At 34.6% G+C, this 20,752-nt stretch overlaps 2 protein-coding genes across 7 annotated transcripts in view; one reads left to right on the forward strand and one right to left on the reverse strand.

Moving 5' to 3' along the window:
- ARL13B (ADP ribosylation factor like GTPase 13B) overlaps positions 1-20,752 on the reverse strand; it is a 74,119-nt gene that overhangs the window by 24,538 nt on the left and 28,829 nt on the right. The gene's annotated exons all lie outside the window — the stretch shown is intronic.
- STX19 (syntaxin 19) lies at positions 5,432-16,480 on the forward strand. Of its 3 annotated transcripts, none has more exons than XM_032630060.1 (3): positions 5,432-12,388; positions 13,627-13,823; positions 15,549-16,480. In XM_032630060.1, the coding sequence occupies exon 3, from the start codon at positions 15,562-15,564 to the stop codon at positions 16,444-16,446; it is 885 nt and encodes a 294-aa protein (XP_032485951.1). In that variant the 5' UTR covers positions 5,432-12,388; positions 13,627-13,823; positions 15,549-15,561; the 3' UTR covers positions 16,447-16,480. The 3 variants fall into 3 exon arrangements, with proteins under 3 accessions (XP_032485951.1, XP_032485953.1, XP_032485952.1); XM_032630062.1 differs by having other exon boundaries at positions 13,642-13,823; XM_032630061.1 differs by lacking the exon at positions 5,432-12,388 and having other exon boundaries at positions 12,612-13,823.

Consider the following 20,752-nt stretch of genomic DNA (forward strand, 5'->3'; position numbering starts at 1 on the left):
ACTTAGCTTCTTAATTTGTATCTCTTTTTCCTTATGCTGAAAACTACAGTTCCTAATAACGCCATCATTAACTATTTGCTCTCTCCTATGAGTTTCAACATAATAAAACCAACATTATTACTAAAAATAACACTACTTAATGCACATTAAGATCCCTTTGTGGTTATTCTTGTCTATAAGACATATCCCACAAGAGATGCAGTCAAAATACTGATTCTAAAATTATTTGAAGTAATCCTTCTCTGTGCCGTTATGCCACCATCTAGATACATAACTAGGTTCATTTGTTTCAGGCTGCTTTGGTTTTTTAAAAATAGTTTTATTCTTTACGTTAAGATCTAATTTTTAAAACACTTATATGGTTCCAAATTCAAACTATAAAAACAAAATGAAATCAGAAAAAAATATTTTCCCTATCTCTTTTCCACTATTCTTCCTAGTCTCCTATAGGTAACCATTTTCATTAGTTTTTTTTTTCTTTATTGATTATTATACTATTTTTAATTGTAAGTGATTTACAATGTTTCAGGTGTACAGCAGTGATTCAGTTATACATATATATGTGTACATATATATACTTTTTCAGATTCTTTTCCATTATAGTTTATTACAAGATATTGAATATACTCCCCTGTGCTATACAGTAGGTCCTTGTTTTTTTTTTATCTATTTTATATATAGTAGTATGTATCTATTAATCCCAAATTCCCAATTTATCCCTCCCCTCCTTCCCCTTGGCAACCATAAGTTTGTTTTCTATGTCTGTGAGTCTATTTCTGCTTTGTAAATAAGTTCATTTGTATTTTTTTTTTAGATTCCACATATAAGTGATATCATATATTTGTCTTTCTCTGACTTACTTCACTTAGTATGATGATCTGTAGGTCCATGGTCCATCCATGTTGCTGCAAATGGCATTATTTCATTTTTTTATGGCCTAATAACATTCCATTATTTATTTATATATATATATATATATATATATATATATATATATATATATATATATACATACCACATCTTTTTATCCATTTATCTGTCGATGGACATTTAGGTTGCTTCCATGTCATGGCTATTGTAAATAGTACTGCTGTGAACATTGGGGGTGCATATATCTTTTTGAATTAGAGTTTTTGGTCTTTTCTGGCTATACGCCCAGAAGTGGGATTGCTGGACCATATGGTAACTCTATTTTTAGTTTTTTGAGGAACCTCCATACTGTTCTCCATAGTGGCTGCACCAATTCACATCTACCAACAGTATAAGCGGTTTCATTAGTTTTTAATTCATCCTCCCACTGATTTTGTTTTTTTTAAATAATATAAACATGTACATGGGGGAAATGGTATTTTAAAGACCACAATTTGGGCACTATGGATATTCACTGCTATTGGCTGGTTACGGGGTGTTTATGTGCATGTATCTCTACCCTCCTGTTCTTCCTCAAAAGTTAGATTCACTTTTGTGCATCACCATGCTTTTTTTAAAAACAGTAAATCCTAAAATTACTCTGAAGTAGTATAAAGAAATCTTATTTATTACTATACTCTTTATTAATGAACAAAATGTTCATTATATAGATGTTTCATCACGGGTTGTTCCCAATGTCTTGATTTTACAAAGAGGGCTGTGAGGAATAAAGTGTGTGAAGATGTTATTTCTTATTTTGGGAAAAGACTCCAGGAAGTAGGACTACTAAACCAAAGAATAAATACAGATGTTATTTTGATAGATATTATAGCAATGTCCCTCCTCTCACCCTCAGATCATAACAACTCAGGCAGAGAAAAAGGGAATGTAAGAAAATTTAGTTGTGTGAGAGAAATTTTATTTCTGATTTTTCCTACAAATATTTCACTCTGGTAAAAATTAATTTTGAATTGTTATATTGATATAATAAATAGCATAACATATAGTGCTGTACAATTTTAGTTTTTGATATGGAAAACTATGAAAGAAACTTAAAAATAGCAGGCATACTAAAAAGAAAGATAAGGTGGCAGGTTTAAAGACATGAACTCTTTTCTGGCTGTTGTAGTTCTGAAATTTGGTAATTTTCTGAATTAAGTTCTTGGAATTCCCTAAAATAAGATGGAATTAAATCATTTTAAAGTAAACTGAACAAAAAGCCTTTACCCAAGGTTCTTTCCATTCCTGTTTATTCCAAATTCCATACACTTAGCAAGTTTTCATACCTAAAGAAAACAAAGTAATCTTTGCTTAATTACGAACCCCCTCTTTTGTGTAATGTACTTTATATGTAATATAGGACTGGAACTACAGAGCCTGTGCCAAGTACATCTAGGCAGTTTAACAAGGACTTCCTGTTACCAACTAGCTCCACTGAAAACAATCTTACTTTAATCTAAAGAAAACGCAGCTAACAGGCAGAACTGGATTCTCCAGGGGTGAGGTAAGAAATTTGTTCTTCTCATTTGATATTAACAACAAAACGATAACTTTAACTTATTTGACTTCATTATGTGGCTTTCAATTAAGTTAACTAAATGAAAACCATAAAGAAATTATCCTGTGAACTATAAGACAGAGACAAATAAAATTTGAATAAAACATTACAGATGGTACTCAGTTTTTCTCTCACAGGCAGGACTCTAACTGCACAGGTGGAAAAGCAACAAAAGGAACAAGACAAAGGTAAACATACCACTCTTTTTTGTACTTTTTAATGTGAGACATCCAGAGACTGAAATCTGTGACATTTAAAAAGAGCCCAACAGATAATTAAAGTTACCTGTTTTGCTCAGATTTGGACCAGGCTACAGGCAGCTAATGTGCTCATATATACTACTGATATGCTGAATGAGATTTGGGTTTAGAGTTCCTAGAAACAGACCACCATAAACAAAATCAACTTTTTATTTTATGTCCTCTAAAAAAATATCTTTTCATTTTGGAAACATTAGAAAGTCAGACCCTATAAAAACAAACTTAAAATTCTTCTATAAACAGACTAAATTACTCATAAAATGCTTGCTTTAGAGAACACTTTTCCATTTAATTCTGAAAAGAAGTTAATGCCCAATATGACACATATGTATAATGTTTAAAAATTTAAGATAATTTTCTACAAGGCCTTAATTTCTTCATTGTAGTTTCCCAGAATCTTTAAAATTAACTTGAGGAAATTAAAAAATAATCTTGCTGTAAAAGGACTACAGTAAAATACCAAAGTAGTCAATTTTTTTAAAGTACTCAATTTTGAAATGTTTCAGCTAGTGTACTGAAAGTACTTAAATTATAAAATTTAATATCAATATTATATTTGATTTGATAATTTAAAAAATTTAGGTCAACATCATTTAAATGCAACATACATAGGTAGGTCTGATACTTTCAAAATTAAACAGTGTATAGAGGCTTAACCAAAACATGTTTTATTTTTTGATATTTCTTCAAAGTTATTTTACAATTGTTATGTTAGATTTTAATATATAGCCCATTTCAAATCAAAATAATAATTATTATTAATAAATGTTTTAAGGGTAAACTTGAAAGTTGGCTATGTAATACCTAGAACACATTATATTTGTGGTTATGTAGTTTTAAATTTAATATAAAAATAATTTTACATAAGTACAGCTTATTTTAATCAGATAAGTGAGATTTCAAAATTACATGAGTCTTAGTATTTAAACAAAAATGGTCTTGTTACATTAAATGAGTTAATTTAACAATTAACTTATTTACACTAAACAAAAAATAGAATTTAAAAAGCAGTGAAAGGCTGAATTACAAAAAACTGTCTGATAATTTAAACTTAGATAGAATTTACACAATTTGTAATAATTTTTTTTTAAGTTTGTTTTCTTCATTTAAGTAGCCAAAGAGGTGAATATTCCAGTAACAGCTGCTTTCACCTTGAACTAGGGAAATGTTGCAACATGTTTTCACACACAAAAGCAAAAGAATATTCTAGTTTACGTTAAATAAAAACTGGTTACATTTCTTAAAATATTTAATCATTATAGTAACTATAAAAAGAAATGTCTTAGTTTAAAAAAATCTATAAATTTATAAAGTATCTATCCCAGGGCATAGTTCTTAAAGCACTAGATAATTTTTATTCATATTTCTGTTCCTGGAAATGTTCCCTGTCTATAATAGAGTGGAGAAACTTTTATTTGAGTCATACAAGTTTACTTTCGTATTTCCAAAAACAAATTGTCAAACTTGATTACCATATTTATAAATTAGTGTTCTAACTTTCTTTTTGCAGATATCACATTTAAGCTCAAAGATACAGTTATTAACAGTAGAATTCAAAACTGTACAGCAAAGCAGTAAGTTAAACATGCTGAAAGATGGCTCACATTTGGATAGAACTCTTCGGATATTAAGAAAATAAATTTAAGGTAGAGAAAAGATTGCATAAGATGGAAGTATCATCAATTTCACTTGCCTAAGCAATTAAATGATTTCACAACTATGCACTTAATATTTTATGCCTTCTTGAACTCTGTCTCTTCCAACTTTTAAATTTTAATATGCTTAGATATGTCACTTTGCTTATAATTTATGAAGATATAAGATTAAACAGTTAAATGGGAAATAGTTATACATGTAGCTGTGCGTATGTAACTACTGGAAAATGCAATTTATGTATAGCATGCACCTGAATACCTACATTAGGTCAGTTTCTGCACAGATGAATATAAGGATTTAGGGAACATTCTGAATTATGTTAACTCTGTAAAGATAATCACCTATGACTTTCAGTGAAGATGCACAGATACAGAAACTCCTCCTCTTGCTAGAAACGTAGAGAAGTGTTTGATATAATCTTAACGGGAAAAAAAGACAAATTTCTAAACTACATCATTACATGTGAAGTAAGAAAGGGAAATTTCCAGGTGCCAGAAATGAAGAGGGAACACATTCATAGCCAAGGTAGAGAGTAGGAATTAAAGCTAACTCCATGCGCTACAAGAAGAAAACACTTTTATCTTAGAGGCTCGGGTTTAGAGTTTGTTCATAATAGGGAACTAAAACTGTGTTTCCTATATGAAATAGTGGACCAGAAAAAGAACAGCCTGTATACAGACACAGGAAAATCTCTGTTGGCTTGTCCAGGAGTACAGCAGGGAGTGAGGGATTCACTCAGGCTACAAAATCACTACAGAAAAATCAGGCCCTTATTTATACTACCTGGGCTATAGAAATCACTAGAGAAAAATCAGGCCCATACAGTCAGCCCTCTGTACCTGCAGGTTCCACATGCATTGATTCAACCAACCTCAGATGGAAAATACTCAGGAAAAAACCCAGAAAGTTCCAAAAAGCAAAACTTGAAATTTCTATGTACCAGCCACTATTTAGATAGCATTTACATTTTATTTACAACCATTTATATACCATGTACATTGTATTAGGTATTATATGTAATCTAGAGATGATTTAAAGTATGCTTTTAAAGTACATAAAAATATACAGGAGGATGTACATAAGTTATATGCAAATACTGCACCATTTTATATGAGACCTAAGCATCCGTGGATTTTGGTCTCTGTGGGGGTCCTGGAACCAATTCCCCACAGATATAGAGGGAAACTGTATTTATACTACCTGGGCTATGATGGGCAAACTCCATGGGGCCCTAGTAGTGACAACCACAAAAACGCGGTTAAGAATGCATCCATAATGCAGGGCACTCAGGACATTCTTGTATAATGTAATTCCCCACTGAAGGTAATCTGCTGACAAAGTTTACTAGATACACTTGCCCATCACCAAGAAAAACAATTGGTGGCCACAATAAACAAAAGGAATTATTTCTAAGAAACCAGAAATAACCTAATAATGTAAAAGGATCTTGAACATAAATATATTTTAAACGTTCAAAAGAAATAAATGAAGACATACACCAAGATGAACACAGTATAAACTTTACAGCTGATTTTATATAAACATCATTAACTATAACATGCATGCTATGATATACAGCACTGAAAGGAAATCTGTTTTTCCTTTAATATCAGTTAACATATAGAGATCTATAGAAAAAAAAGATTCAGAATATTTACTTTCTTTTTGCTACTAAATTTATTAAGATTAATGAATATAAAATACATATCAATATATTTTAAAGAGTTCTTTAAAGTATCTTTTATTCAAATATGAAAGGTGGTATTCCTTCAGGAATCTGTTATCCCAAGAACACAGAAATCCAGGATAAGACCACCTTTAGAAGGGAGAGTCAAATATCTTCATTTCCAAAATCAGTGACAGTAAAATTTACCTTCTCAAAAGCACTTTGCAAAAGTATACTGTGCTACAATATCAATTTTGAAATATTCTATTTCTTTAAAAAATGTTAAAATATGATGCTTCAGAAAAAGGCTTTTGATGACATTGTTCATTTATATGTAATTAAAATGAAAAAAAGAAAGACCTAACTAGCCATAAGTATATTAGAGAGGGTTGTTTTGGGATTTCTTCCAAGCCATGCAACCAAAGAGAAAGTAAAAGACACTGTAGTTCTTGAGAACTGTGAAATTTAAAAATTGTCAGGCTACTTAGCATTAGATAACACTTAAATCTCATGAGTAAAAAAATCAAAATCTGTTTGGTTTTGATACCTCCCTCATTTCTCAGCTAGGCCTCCAATACTATCACTCTTTTCTTTTCCCATATTATGAGGAACACAAGTCAATTAAAAAAAAATAGTACAACAAACATCATATCTGCTATATACATTATAGTTGTAAGAATTCATAGTAACAGGTTAGTATATGAATAGGAAACAGAAACCTGTGTACATAAATAGGAATGCAGTGTACCTCACTTCTTGTCTTATCTCATTCTATGACTATGACATACAGCAGAAGAAAATACAAGAATCCCTATCTCTACATGGTGCCAAGGATAGGACTCAAATTTTTTTAGATTTTCCGTGACATAGGTGTGTGGGATCAGAACCAATCATTTTTCTTTTTTTTTTTTTTTTGGGGGGGGGTGGGCGCCACACGGCCAGCGGGATCTTAGTTCCCTGACCAGGGATTGAACCCATGCCTCCTGCAATGGAAGTGCCAGGGAAGTCCCTGAACTAATACTTTTTCTTTTTCTAAATTGTAGCGTGCTTAATTTGGTCTGATTGTATGAAAAATCCTAATACAGCTGCTAATATAATTATTTTAGATCTAATATGCTATATTACCTACTGGAAGAACTTTTTTCTTTTAAACATAGCATTTATATTAACAACATAATACAATATTTGATACAGATCAACTTCATTTGTAGCATATTTCACTAGGATAATCTATATCTATTCACTATGAAATAAAGAAAAATAACAGATCTGCAGGCAAGTAGATGTACATCTGAATGTAGGCTCTGCTACTTTTTAGTTGTGTGACCTCAGGCAAGTCACTCTACTTTTCAGATACTAAGAAAATTAGAGGAATAGTTAATAAAGTCAACATCCAAATAAGGGCAATTTCAAAGAACACAATACAAAGAAAGTGGAGAAGATGAAGTTCTTTTAAAAGTTAGGATCCCCTCCAAAAGAAACCATAAGTACATGAATTTCCAAATTGGAAAGAGCCAATAAACATCTAGCAAATACATGCAAAAATACGTTCCTAGGTCATGTTATTGCAAAATTTCAAAACATGAGGAATAAAGAGAAAAGGCAAAGAATTTCATGGAAGGAAATTAAAAACAAACAAAAAACCCCACATCTTATACAAAATATCAGGAATCAGATGGCAGATTTCTCAAGGGTAACAAAGAAACTTAAAAGAAAACACAGCAAAAGTTTCAAAATTCTAAGGGAACACAATTTCCAAGTAAGAATTACATCTGCAGCAAATATATCATTCAGGTGTAAGGACAGAATAAAAACATTTTCAGAAATGCAAGTTATCACCACGCCTATGTTTTAAAAGGAAGCTATGGTATGCCCTCAAATCAAGGGGATAAACCAAAAATAGAGATGAGGAAAGGAACGAGGAGAAAATACACAGAAGGAGAGAAAAATTCCAACACAACAGCTGTGTGGTAATCAGGTCAAGACAACAGCTGTGTGGTAATCAGGGTTCCAAGAAAGAAGCCGCAAAAGATAAAACAATAAAATGAAACAGAAAAGAATACCTGCTATATATACATTAAGAGAATATTTTCAGTTCAAATGAAGAGTTTTAGAATGAATTAGTGATGCATATGTACAAAATGAGGCAACTGAAAAACTTAGGTAATTAATAATTTCAAGAAAAATTTAAAAGTTACAAGGTTCTTGATCTGTGTAGTGGTTACATGGGTCTGTTCGCTTTGTGAAAAATCATCAAATTATACATTTATGTTTTGGGCACTTTCTGTATATGCGTAAATACTTCAGTGAAAAGCTTTCTTAAAATAAAAATATACATCTCCTAGCTCTATCCACTGAAAAAGCCTAGATACAGTGAAAAAAATTATTCTGAGAAAGGAAATATAACCCTAGTGATTCTGGTATATATAATATGATTCTGGGGTGATTCTGGTATATATAATATGTGATTCTGGTAAATATAGTATTTGGGTAGTCCTAATAACGTAAACACATAATATTGACTATAACAAAAACTGTGATATAATTACATTGAGAGGAAAAATTTGAGGGAAGGATGGGGGTGTAAGAGAAAGTTAAATCCAAGAATTCCCTGGTGGTCCGTGGTTAGGACTCCGCACTTACACTGCCAAGGCGCAGGTTCAACCCCTGGTCAGGGAACTGTCCTGCAAGCTGTGTGGTGCAGCCAAAAAAAAAAAAAAGTTAAATTCATATCTTTCATAGCAAAGATTATTTAAAACTGAAAAAAGTGTAAACATCTACATAAGCAAATTATCAAGAAATAGGGAGTTTAAAAGCAACATATAGCTAAGTAGTTGAAAATGACTGCCTTTGGGAATGAGGAACTGGAAATAGAATGTGGTGGGGCAGGCAGGGGTCAGCTGTATATCTTTATAAACCTTGAAGTGGTCTGACTTCTTAAACTGTGTATCTGTATTAATGATGAAAATAATCACATTAAAAACATTTTTAAAAGAAAAGGCTTTGTTCAAATCATGTAGGGGGGGAGGAGGGAAGGAGGGAAGGAGGGAAGGAAGGAAGGAAGGAAAGAAAAGAAAAAGCTTATGGCTATATCAAAAGCAACATGACATCCGTTTTAAACAGTTTTGGAGGAATTTATTTTCAGCATCAATATGGTAATACCAGAGGGAGCATACAGATAAGGAAGTGATAAACACTAAACCAAACAAAGAACAGTATGGAGCTATTCAAGATAAATCATTAGGCTAACTGACTTTAGTAATTACTTCCCTCTATACTAGAAAGATTAGTCTTTATCAGAGGCATATAATAAATCATGGGTGGTAATTCTGCCTTCTCAAAGTTATCACATGAAAAAAAAGTTTCTACAATCACTTCCCAATGTTTGTAGGTGTTTTTAAAAATCTGTTCTAGCATAATCATCAAATATTTATAAAATACTGAATACAAAAGAGCATACAGATGATCCCAGCTTTACATAACATATACATTCTAGGAAATTTATATTATACATCTTATAATGAAAAAAGCACTGGTCTAGCAGCCAGGAAGTTTGCATTATTATACCAGTACTACTACTAGCAAGCTCTGGGTAAAACACTTAACTTTTCTGATTTTCAATTTCCCCATAAGAAAAATGAGAAATTGATTAGTTAACCACTAAGGATTATTTTTGGAATCAAATTATAATATTCAATAGATGTGGAAGAAACCAGGTTCACCTCTCCTTTGGAGAACAGGTGAGGACTACATATCACTACCATCCTCTTTCAGTTGGTCGAGGAGTCACAAAGGAAAGTGACACGCATCATTTCAGGCTACAGCATTTTAATGTCTATGAGAGACTCTCCAGTACTTCCAACTGCCCTACCAGCCTACCACATTCAGAAAGGTGGAGCTTAGGTCTCTGAGAAAACAAGATGGGAAACAGTAGCCCCTGCTAACCCAACATGGACATGAAATGTGAATGAAAAATACATCTCTGTGGTTGTAATCCATCAAGATTTGGTGACTGGACATTACTGTGACATAACCAAGCATATCTTGACTGATTAAAATGGGACCAAGCGGAATTTTTCATAAACTGAATATTTAAAACTCACAAGAAATCCCAACCTAAATTAGTTTATAAAGCTAAAAATATTTACAAGTTATCTCTTAAAATCTGAATTTTTATGTTAAGGATTATATTAGGTTAATTACAATTAACTAATTATAAATAACTTAATTACATGAAATTATATATACATATAAATTCATCTGTTTATTATAATTTAAAAGGTGGGAAAAATATAAAAAATGATATCAAACTTTCTGCACGTTTAATTGGTTGCTCTAGTACTGAAATCTTTCTCAATTAAAACCACTTTGTTTTCACTTTAATAAAGGACTTAAAAAAATAGTAAGCTAGGACTTCCCTGGTGGCACAGTGGTTAAGAATCTGCCTGCCAATGCAGGGGACACAGGTTCGAGGCCTGGTTCAGAAAGATCCCATATGCCCCAGAGCAACTAAGCCCGCGTGCCACAACTACTGAGCCTGCGCCCTAGAGCCTGCGCTCCGCAACAAGAGAAGCCACCGCAACGAGAAGCCCGTGCACCGAAGCGAAGAGTAGCCCCCGCTCGCCGCAACTAGAGAAAACCTGCGTGCAGCGACGAAGACCCAACACAGCCAAAAATAAAAATAAATAAAATAAGTTTATTAAAAAAAATAGTATGCTCACATGGTATTATATTTTCTCTACTTTGCTTATTTCCTACTTGTAAGGACAAAGGCCAGTAAATGTCAATACTTTCCTAGAAGGTATGCCCAACACATGGATCAATATATTAGTGTTTTATATTGATCTAATTTCCTAACACCCAAAGTTTGCAATCTATATTGCCACCTTCTCATAGTCCTCCTTGACTAATCTTTTCACAAATTTTCCAGGTTTAATATTATAGCTTATTATTTTTTCCCACAGATTTTAGTAAACCACTGGATCTGGTTAGTTGTGTTCCTAAGGTAAAGAAATTATTCTTTGCAAGTAAGGTAGAATACAGACAATGGAAAGGTGGGGAGACAGAGGGAATGAAATCCTTTCCCTACTTAGAAGTCTCTTATTTGCATAAATTGTACAGACTGAAGCTTTTTACTTTTAATATAGCAAATCAGTGGTAAAATAAAAGACTGCAAGCTATTTGAATTACATATTTAGATAATTTAAAATAAACAGCAGAAAACTGTAAGTGCATTACAGGCAACAAAAACTTGCTGTTAAATGTTTCCAACCAGTACTTAAAATGCTCAGCAATACAGGTACACAGCAAATGTCTCTGAGTAAACTGTTAATATATATAAAAGACTTTTTCCATCAAAAACAGATTTCAAGGTCTTAGTATCCCTTGTGATCTGGCTTCTTTCCCAGCCACTTCACTACCTAATTGCCTCTTCTCAGAACTTATCTGAACTGGTCTCTATAGAGCATCTGATACCATTGAAGAAGGCTTTATAGCACAGTAAAGAGTGAGTCCTTCAAACTAGACTGCCTGAATTTGAATCCCAACTCTACCACGAGCTGATATCTTGGTAAGTTACTTAAGATCAGGTCTTAATGTCATCATCTGTAAAATGGAGACCATGGTAATACTTAATTCAGAGTTCTTAAAAGAACATACAACACACTTAGAACAGTGCCTGTCACATATTAAGAACTCAGGAAAATATGAACTATAAAGAGCTCAATATCAGAACTTGAATAAATAAGACTGGTGAAGGTGCTGGGAATACCAGAATGAATAAAGATCCTTGCCCTCATGGAGCTTGTATTTGGGGAAGAGAGCAGACAATAAAGTAAGATAAATAAGTAAAACATAGTGAAAAGTGCTAGGAAAAAAACTAAAGCTGGGAAGGGTGGTTGCAGTTCTAGATAGGGTGACCAAGGACAGCCTTACTGAGAGGGTGTCATCTCAGTAAGATTTAAAGAAGTTGGGGAAATAAGACAGCACTACATGGGGAAGAGCATTCCAAACAGAGAAGACAGCAAGTGCCAAAGCCCTAAGGCAGGATCCTGCCAGGTTTGTGTGAGGAATAACCAGGAGCACAGTGTGATTGAGGCAGAGGGAGGGGGAGTTGCAGGAGGTATGGTCAGAAGGGCAAAAGGAGAGGTGGAGAAGTCATATTGGACCTTGTAGGCTCTGGCTTTTCCTCTGAGAGATCACACTAAAGGAGGGCTTTAGGCACAGGAATGACATGATCTGACTTACATTTAACTCTTGTTTCTGTGTTAAGACCAGAGGAGACGGGGATACAAAGGAAGAAACAAGGAGACCATGTAGGAGACTACTGCAATAATCCAGGTGAGAAAGGATGGTGACTTGAACCAGGGAGGTGGTTCCTGATGTACCCTGAAAAAGGGATTGACAAGATTCCCTGTTAGTTTGAATATAAGGGTGTGGGGGGGGGAGGGGGACACAAAACAGAGTAGTCACGTAGTCCAGAATGACTCCAAAGTTTTTGGTAGGGTGACTTGAAAGAAGACTGGAAGAAGAGACTGGAAGAGGTGCCACTTACTGAGATGGAGCAGCAGCTTGGGAGTTGGAAGATCAGGAAATTATTTTAGACACAGACATTCAAATGGAGCTGTTGAGCAGACAAGTGTTATGAGAACAGTCTAGACTTGAGGTATAACTTTGAGTCATCAGCTAACGGACGGCATTTAACACTGTGAGACTGGAAAACAACAGTGGATAAAAAGAGGACTGTGTGTGGAAGTATTCCAGTATTCAGCAGTAGGAAAGACGAGAAGAAACCAGGGAGGAGAAAATGATGAAGGAGGAGCCAAAGAGGCAAGAGGAAAGCCAGGAGAAACACTTAAAAGCGTTTCAAGAAGTAATGGTGGTTAAGTGCTACTGAAGGGTTTAAATCACCAATAAGTCCTGTTGCTTCTACCTGCAAAATATATCCCAGATGGTTCCCATTTATTCCATCTAGTTTCCATCCAGATCTCTCCTGGAGGTTATCAGGAAACTATTCTCTATACTGTGATCTTTTAAAAACATAAATCTTATGTCAATACCCTATTTATCCTTTCACTGTCCGCCACTGCATCTAGAATAAAATCTAAATTCCTTACTTTGACCCACAAGGGTCTTTGTGATCTGATCCCCACCTACCGTCCTGACTTCACTCCTCCAGTGTTACTGCCCATATTAATTTCTATCTATATAAGCATTAATTTTGTTCTTAAAACATACCAGTCCTATTCACTGCCCTGGCACCCCATCTCCAATACTCAGGATGCACTTTCTTGGCTCTTCATCTTCTCAACATTTAGGTCTACACTCAAATAGCTCCTTAGAGAGGCCTTGCCTAACTGATCTATCAAGATCTAAAATTATCTCATTTATCTTTTTAATTGTGTATTGTCCATCTCCCCTCAGATATTAATTACTCAAGGACAGGTATTACTGAATACACACTATAGCATTTAAAACTTTGCACACAGTAAGCTTCAAAAATTATTTGACAGAATGTCAGTTCTTTAAAACCAAAGGAATATTATCAGGATATTCATTTAACTTTTTATGTAATACAGGTATCATTTCTACAGTATCCTCGACTGGGTCATCATTCAAGAACATCTTGAAGATCTCTAGTGATGGCAAGGTTTTTATCTCATGAAACAGTTCATTCCATCTTCAGACAGCTCTACTTGTGTGAAAAGTCTTCTTTATACTAAACCGAACCTCACTCCATGTAATTTCCACCCACTGCCCTTTGGAGTTACGCCAGGTAAGTCTAATCCCTCATATATACAGATCTACACATTTTAGAAAACAGTTGTAGATATTCCCTCGACCTTCTCTTTTTCAGAACAAATATTTCCATTTCTTTCAACAGCTCTCCATGTACTATGGTCTTCCAATCTCATCCTTTCCTTGACAGCTTGGAAATTCCCAATTTGTGGATTTTCATCTCATACTTAACACAGTCCCTCTCCCATTTGCTTTCACTAGCATAGAGTCGGTGGAACAAATATCTTTGTTAGTCAATCTAGACATCACATTATTATTCATGAAAGCATAATAACTATTCTGAGAGTTCTGATTAAAAGCTCAAAATTAACTAAAATCTCCAGTGATTTTTATAAGACTGCTATGAACTCAAGGGTCTTCCAGTTTATAGATGTAAAGGTGTTTTCTAAACAACTAGGTGCAATACTTTACATCTATCCAGTTAAACATGTTTTTGTTATTTTAGTATAGTGTTCTGTTCTATTTTAATTTTCAAATCCCAATTCTGTATTTCAACATACTAATGAACTCTCCAAATGTTGTGCCATCAACATGTTTTATAAGTATGCCTTCTACGACACCCAAATAACTGATAAAAATATTTGCATAAACATATCAAGAACTGAATCCCATAGCATAACAGCGTCACATTAGAGACCTTTTTCTCTAGTTGATACTATGTGTGGTTCAATGAGCTACTTGTAATTCCCTAACAGCTTCCTCTCATCCATGAGAGGATGAAATATCATGAAAGGCATTTTAAATGCCTTTCTAAAGTCAAGATGTGCTGTGAAAAGAAAGTATTTTATTAACAAGGATTTCTTTTTATTCACTTCATGTATATCACTATATAATTATGTACATCAAATTGATTCCATGAATAACTACCAACACAGCATACAATAAGTGTCAATATTATCAGTGTCCCCCAAATAAGATTTTATATATTCTCATGTTTGTAAAAATATCACTTATTATGAATTGACAAAAATTTTTTTTCTAACACAGTCTGGATATCTTTGCAAAGGAATGCTAATAATGAGAAATCAGCATGATCAAACCAAGAATATGATTCTATATATATGCAATGGATAAGAAAACAAAGCTATGTCAAATAATGTGTTAGTCAATCCAGAAGCCTGAGAAATTCTGAGATAAATTCAACATTACCTATATTGCTTAAAGCTCTCATATGGAATCTGCCCTGTCACTATACTGGTTTTAGCTGAACTACACACATATAGCAAAATGAGTATTTTTTTTTGACATTACATAGACCAAATTAACTGGGAACCGTATCTTCAGTAATAAGGACACATTCAGAGTGACCTTTTAATCCTAAAAAGATATGGTCAAATCTTCCATTCTAAGATATAGCTTCCTAAATCAAGAAAAATCTATTCTGTGGCAGTATCGTGACACTGAGAACTTATTTGGGGGCAATTATTTCTCTATCACTGCTTACTCAGCTACTTTACTCAACTGTATGGGACTCATAGAAGCACTGCATTATGCAAAGTGATTTACAAAATATTTTACATTACTTTTGCTATTTCAGTGATCTTTATGAGGAAATTCTTATTGATTTTTCTAATTTTTAGTCATCTTTTCAGAAAACTAGGAGGATTTTTCCTGAGAGATAGACATAGCTATGTAAAGCCAACTGCTACTGGGAGGAAATACCAAATTTTTCTTTGTTCAACACAATCATTTTTGCTTTTAGGAGGACAGGGAAGATGAAAGACCGACTTCAAGAACTAAAGCAAAGAACAAAGGAAATTGAGCTCTCTAGAGACAAGGATGTGTCGACTACAGAAGCAGAGGAACAAGGGGTGTTTCTGCAGCAAGCTGTTATTTATGAAAGAGAGCCTGTAGCTGAGAGACACCTACATGAGATACAAAAACTACAGGAGAGTATTAACAACTTGACAGATGATGTTCAAAAATTTGGGCAGCAACAGAAAAGTCTGGTGGCTTCTATGAGAAGGTTTAGTCTACTTAAGAGAGAGTCTAGCATTACAAAAGAGATAAAAGTCCAAGCAGAACACATTAATAGACGTTTGGATGATTTAGTAAAAGAAGTTAAGAAGTCAGAGGATGAAAACGGTCCATCATCAGTGGTCACAAGGATACTTAAATCTCAGCATGCTGCGATGTTCCGCCATTTTCAGCAAACTATGTTTCTATACAATGACACAATAGCAGCAAAGCAAGAGAAGTGCAGGACATTTATTTTCCGTCAGCTTGAAGTTGCTGGAAAAGAAGTGCTGGAAGAAGAGGTAAATGATATGCTTCATCAAGGAAAATGGGAAGTTTTTAATGAAAGCTTACTTCGAGAAATCAGTATCACTAAAGCACAACTCTCAGAGATGGAACAGAGACACAAAGAATTTGTTAATTTGGAGAACCAAATAAAGGATTTAAGGGACCTTTTCATTCAGATATCTCTTTTAGTAGAGGAACAGGGAGAAAGCATCAACAATATTGAAATGATAGTGAATGGCATAAAAGAGTATGTTAACACTACTAAAGAAAAATTTGGACTAGCTGTAAAATACAAAAAAAGAAATCCTTGCAGGGTATTGTGTTGCTGGTGTTGTCCATGTTGTGGCTCAAAATAAAGAAGCTATTTTAGAAATTTCTCCAGCTTTAGAATGAAGGATGTCCCGTAATTTAGTGTCTTGTGTCATTTTTCTTCATTTCATAGAGCCATTCACATACTTTCATCACTATTAAGTTATAATTTTCCCCTTTCGCCCTTACCCACTAGAGTTACAGAAATTTCTAAAGCAAGTGACATAAAACAAGTCTTCATTTATTAAACTAAAAATAGCATATTAGCTTTAAACTCATGGGTTAACAATTGAAAATGAGGTAAGTGATCTTAAGTTTCTAGACAGGTATCAAGCTCTATTACATATTTTTGTAACTTCCAATGCCTTAACAAGATGAATGTCAGTAAGTGACAACTACTTAAACAATGCTTTAGGTTCATTTAAGAACATTTTGGTAGTTAAGAATTGTATAAAACAAGAATTCAAGTGGTGCTCTATTAAAGCCAAATCAAACTAGAAGCTGCATCAAATCCTTTTTTGCGGTACGCGGGCCTCTCACTGTTGTGGCCTCTGCCACTGCGGAGCACAGGCTCCGGACACACAGGCTCAGCGGCCATGGCTCACAGGCCTAGCCGCTCCGCAGCATGTGGGATATTCCCGGACCGGGGCACGAACCCGTGTCCCCTGCATCGGCAGGCGGACTCTCAACCACTGCGCCACCAGGGAAGCCCTGCATCAAATCTTTTATGTTCAGATAGGTCAGTTAACTCAGTGGTCAACAAATCCTAGGAAAACCCAACTATGTACTTAATGAAGAGTCTAGTTGGTAACTAGGAGCTGCTTTTAGCTTAAGGCCTAAAAAGCTAAGTTAAGGCACTGTTTTCCCGAACTTGGGTCCATTCGGGACACTGTATTACAGATTAAGAGGGTTGGCAAATAAAGTAAAAAATAAAAGGCAATGGTATGCTTGGAATTTTCTCCATCACTTTATTGTGAAGCCAGGCACTAGACTATGGGCTAGGGACACAGTCTGAACTCACATGGGGATAGAGTTTGGGAACTAACATTCTAGTGGAGAAAGCATATAACAAATACAAATATTAGACAATGTTAAGTTCTTGGCAGAGGTTTAAAATAAGGATGATAAGATATTGTCAGAGTGGCTTCTTTTGGCTGGGTGGAAAATATAGGCCTCTCTAAAAGGTAATGTAAGTGAAGATCTGAGTGATGAGGACAAGGGAAGCACATATTCCAGGCATATGAAACAAATAGTACAAAGACCCTGAGGAGGGTATAACTTACTCCGTTCAAAGAAGAATGAGCAGTACAGTTGTATCATAGTGGGAAAAGAGCAGTGAGGTAAGAGATGAGGTTAAGAAAGGTCAGCAGGGGCTAGATGTAAAGCCCTGTAAGTCTGAAGTTTACAGCAAGTGTAATAAAGGCAAAGCTGTTTTGGGGCCTGGGAGTAATGTTATGTAATTTATATTTGGGAAAAAATCATCCTGTCTACTGTACGGAGAACGGGTCAGAATGGATTTGGGGCAGGTGAGTAGAGGACAAGCATGTAAGCATAGAAAACAATTAGAAGGCTAATGCAATAGTCCCAGTTAAGAGATGACGGAGGCTTGAGCTAGGATGGGAGTGGAGGTGGTGATGGTGGCAGCAAGCAGTACTAACACTCAAGACTAAAAAAAAAAAAAAAATCCTTGCTATGTCCCAGCATTGTTCTAATAATTTTACAATTTTACCAACAAGAACACTGAAGTACAGCTAGGTTAAGTAACCTGACTCAGGTCACAGAAACTGTACACAGAGAACTGGGATTTGGACCTAGGCAATCTGACTGCAGAACCAGTTTTTAACTACTGTATACCAAGTTGTAGTGATGGAAAAAAAAAAATTAGACTAAAATGTGATAGATTTAAGATGTAGAATCTACAGGATACTGATTAGATTATGATAGCTTTTACTGAGATGGGAAAAGACAGGAGATGAATGTTTCAACACTAAGGGTGAGAAGGAAATCAAGAAATTCTGTTTTGGCCAATAGAACCTGAGATGACCATAAAATGTCAAAGTGGAGGTTTCTAAGGTATTAGCTATATCAGTAGGAACTCTTGGGAGATGTCAAAGCTATAGATTTGGGTCCTCTGAGTAAATAAACAGTATTTAAGGCCTCAAAAGTATCTAGATGCAAAAAACTGCAAGCCCAGAAAAGAGCCTGGGATATTCTAAAATTTAGACTTAAAGCAGAAGAGGAGTTAACAAAAAACACTAAGAAGGAACCATCGATGAAGTAGGAGGAAAATCAAGAAAAGTATGCTGTAATGCAAAAGTGCTAAAAGGAAAACAAAGTTGAGGAAATACTCAATTTTAGGTAAAATAAGAACAGCAAAGTGACAATGGATTTGGCAACATGGAGATAATTTGTTGACTCCAAAAAGAGCAGTTTCAAGGAATTGTAGGAATGAAAGCACAAATGGAGCATGTTGAGGAAAGAGTGTGATATAAATAAGTACAGAATCCACTACAGACAATTCTTTCCAGAATTTTGAATAGAATACTATAAAAAGGAGTCAACATGTGAAGAGAGATGTAGAGCCAAAGGATTCCACAATACTTAAAGAAACACAAGAGCACATTCTGCTGATGGGAATGATCCAGAGAGAGAAACTCGATATAAGAAAGGGGAGGAATAACATATTGGGTTGGCCAAAAAGTTCCTTCCATTTTAAAGTAAAAGTCAAAGACACATTTTCCATTTTTACCAAGAAATTTATTGAACAACATATTCACCGTTTTGTTCCACTACCTTCTGCCATGTTTCAGGCAACTTCATAATTCCATCTTCCCAAAACTTTTTATCATTTTGGGCAAAGAATTGTTCCAGGTACCTTTTACAGTCTTCCAGGGAATTGAAATTTTTTCCGTTGAAAGAATTTTGTAAAGACCTAAATAAATGGAAATCCGAAGTGCAATGTCTGGTGAATATGGCGGATGAATCAGAACTTCCCAGCCAAGCTCTAACAGTTTTTGCCTGGTCATCAAAGAAATATGTGGTCTTGCATTATCCAGATGGAAAATTATGCGTTTTCGGTTGACTAATTCTGGACATTTTTGGTCGAGTGCTGCAGCACTTGTTGGAATTAATCATTTGGTTTTCCAGAAGGAGCTCATAATAGAAGACTCCCTTCCAATTCCACCATATACACAACCATCACCTTCTTTGGATGAAGACCAGCCTTTGGTTTGGTTGGTGGTGGTTCATTTCGCTTGCCCCACGATCTCTTCCATTCCACATTATTGTACAGTATCCACTTTTCACCACCTGTCACAATTTGTTTTAAAAACGGAACGTTTCCGTTACGTTTAAGTAGAGAATCACATGCGGAAATACGGTCAAGAAAGTTTTTTTCGCTTAACTTACGTGGAACTAAAACATCAAAGCGATTAACATAACCAAGTTGGTACAAATGATTTCAACGCTTTATTTGGATATTTTGAGTATGTCGGCTGTCTCCCAAGTGGTATAATGTTGGTTGTTCTCAATTAATGTCTCGATTTGATCACTATCAACTTCAACTGGTCTACCCAACAGCGGAGCATCGTCCAGCAAGAAATCTCCAGCACTAAACTTCGCAAACCACTTTTGACACATTTAATCAGTCACAGCACCTTCTCCATACACTGCACAAATCTTTTTTTGCGTTTCGGTTGCATTTTTACCTTTTTTTGAAATAACAAAGCATAATACGCCGAAAATGTTGCTTTTTTCCTTCCGTCTTCAATATTAAAATGGCTACACAAAAATTCACCAATTTTCATAAGTTTTTTTCTTAATGCACCCTGATATGACAGCTGTCACACACAATCTAACAAAACTGCTTCGAATGAAGTTAAAGACAACTAATAAGCGCTACTAGAGCCATCTTACGTAAAAAACCGAAAGAACCTTTTGGCCAACCCAATACAATAGTAGAAAGGGGTGGGATCTTGGACAGGAGCAGAAACACTTCTTCCATATTACAGGAGGGAAGACAAAGGAATAAAAGCAGATAACTGAGCAAATTTGGTGATGGGAAAATGAGAGAATTCTTATGTGAACAGGAATATGACTATATATGTGTATGTATATATATGTCTCCTAACACTATTAAATAATTTTTAATTTATAAAATATAAAGAAATTGAAGAGTTTTCTACTGTGTCAGTTACAAGCATTACCGGAGAAAAAGATGTTTCCCACAGGTCAGCTTCAAATGTTTAAGGAACATTATAAAAAAAGATAAATTTAAAACTAGTGATAAACTCCCCAGCTAAATCAGGTGGTTGAGAGATATTTCTTCTGTCCCTTCTAAACTTGTGCTATATC

This window comes from Phocoena sinus, chromosome 4 (genome assembly GCF_008692025.1).
Source record: "Phocoena sinus isolate mPhoSin1 chromosome 4, mPhoSin1.pri, whole genome shotgun sequence".
Lineage (NCBI taxonomy): Eukaryota > Metazoa > Chordata > Mammalia > Artiodactyla > Phocoenidae > Phocoena > Phocoena sinus.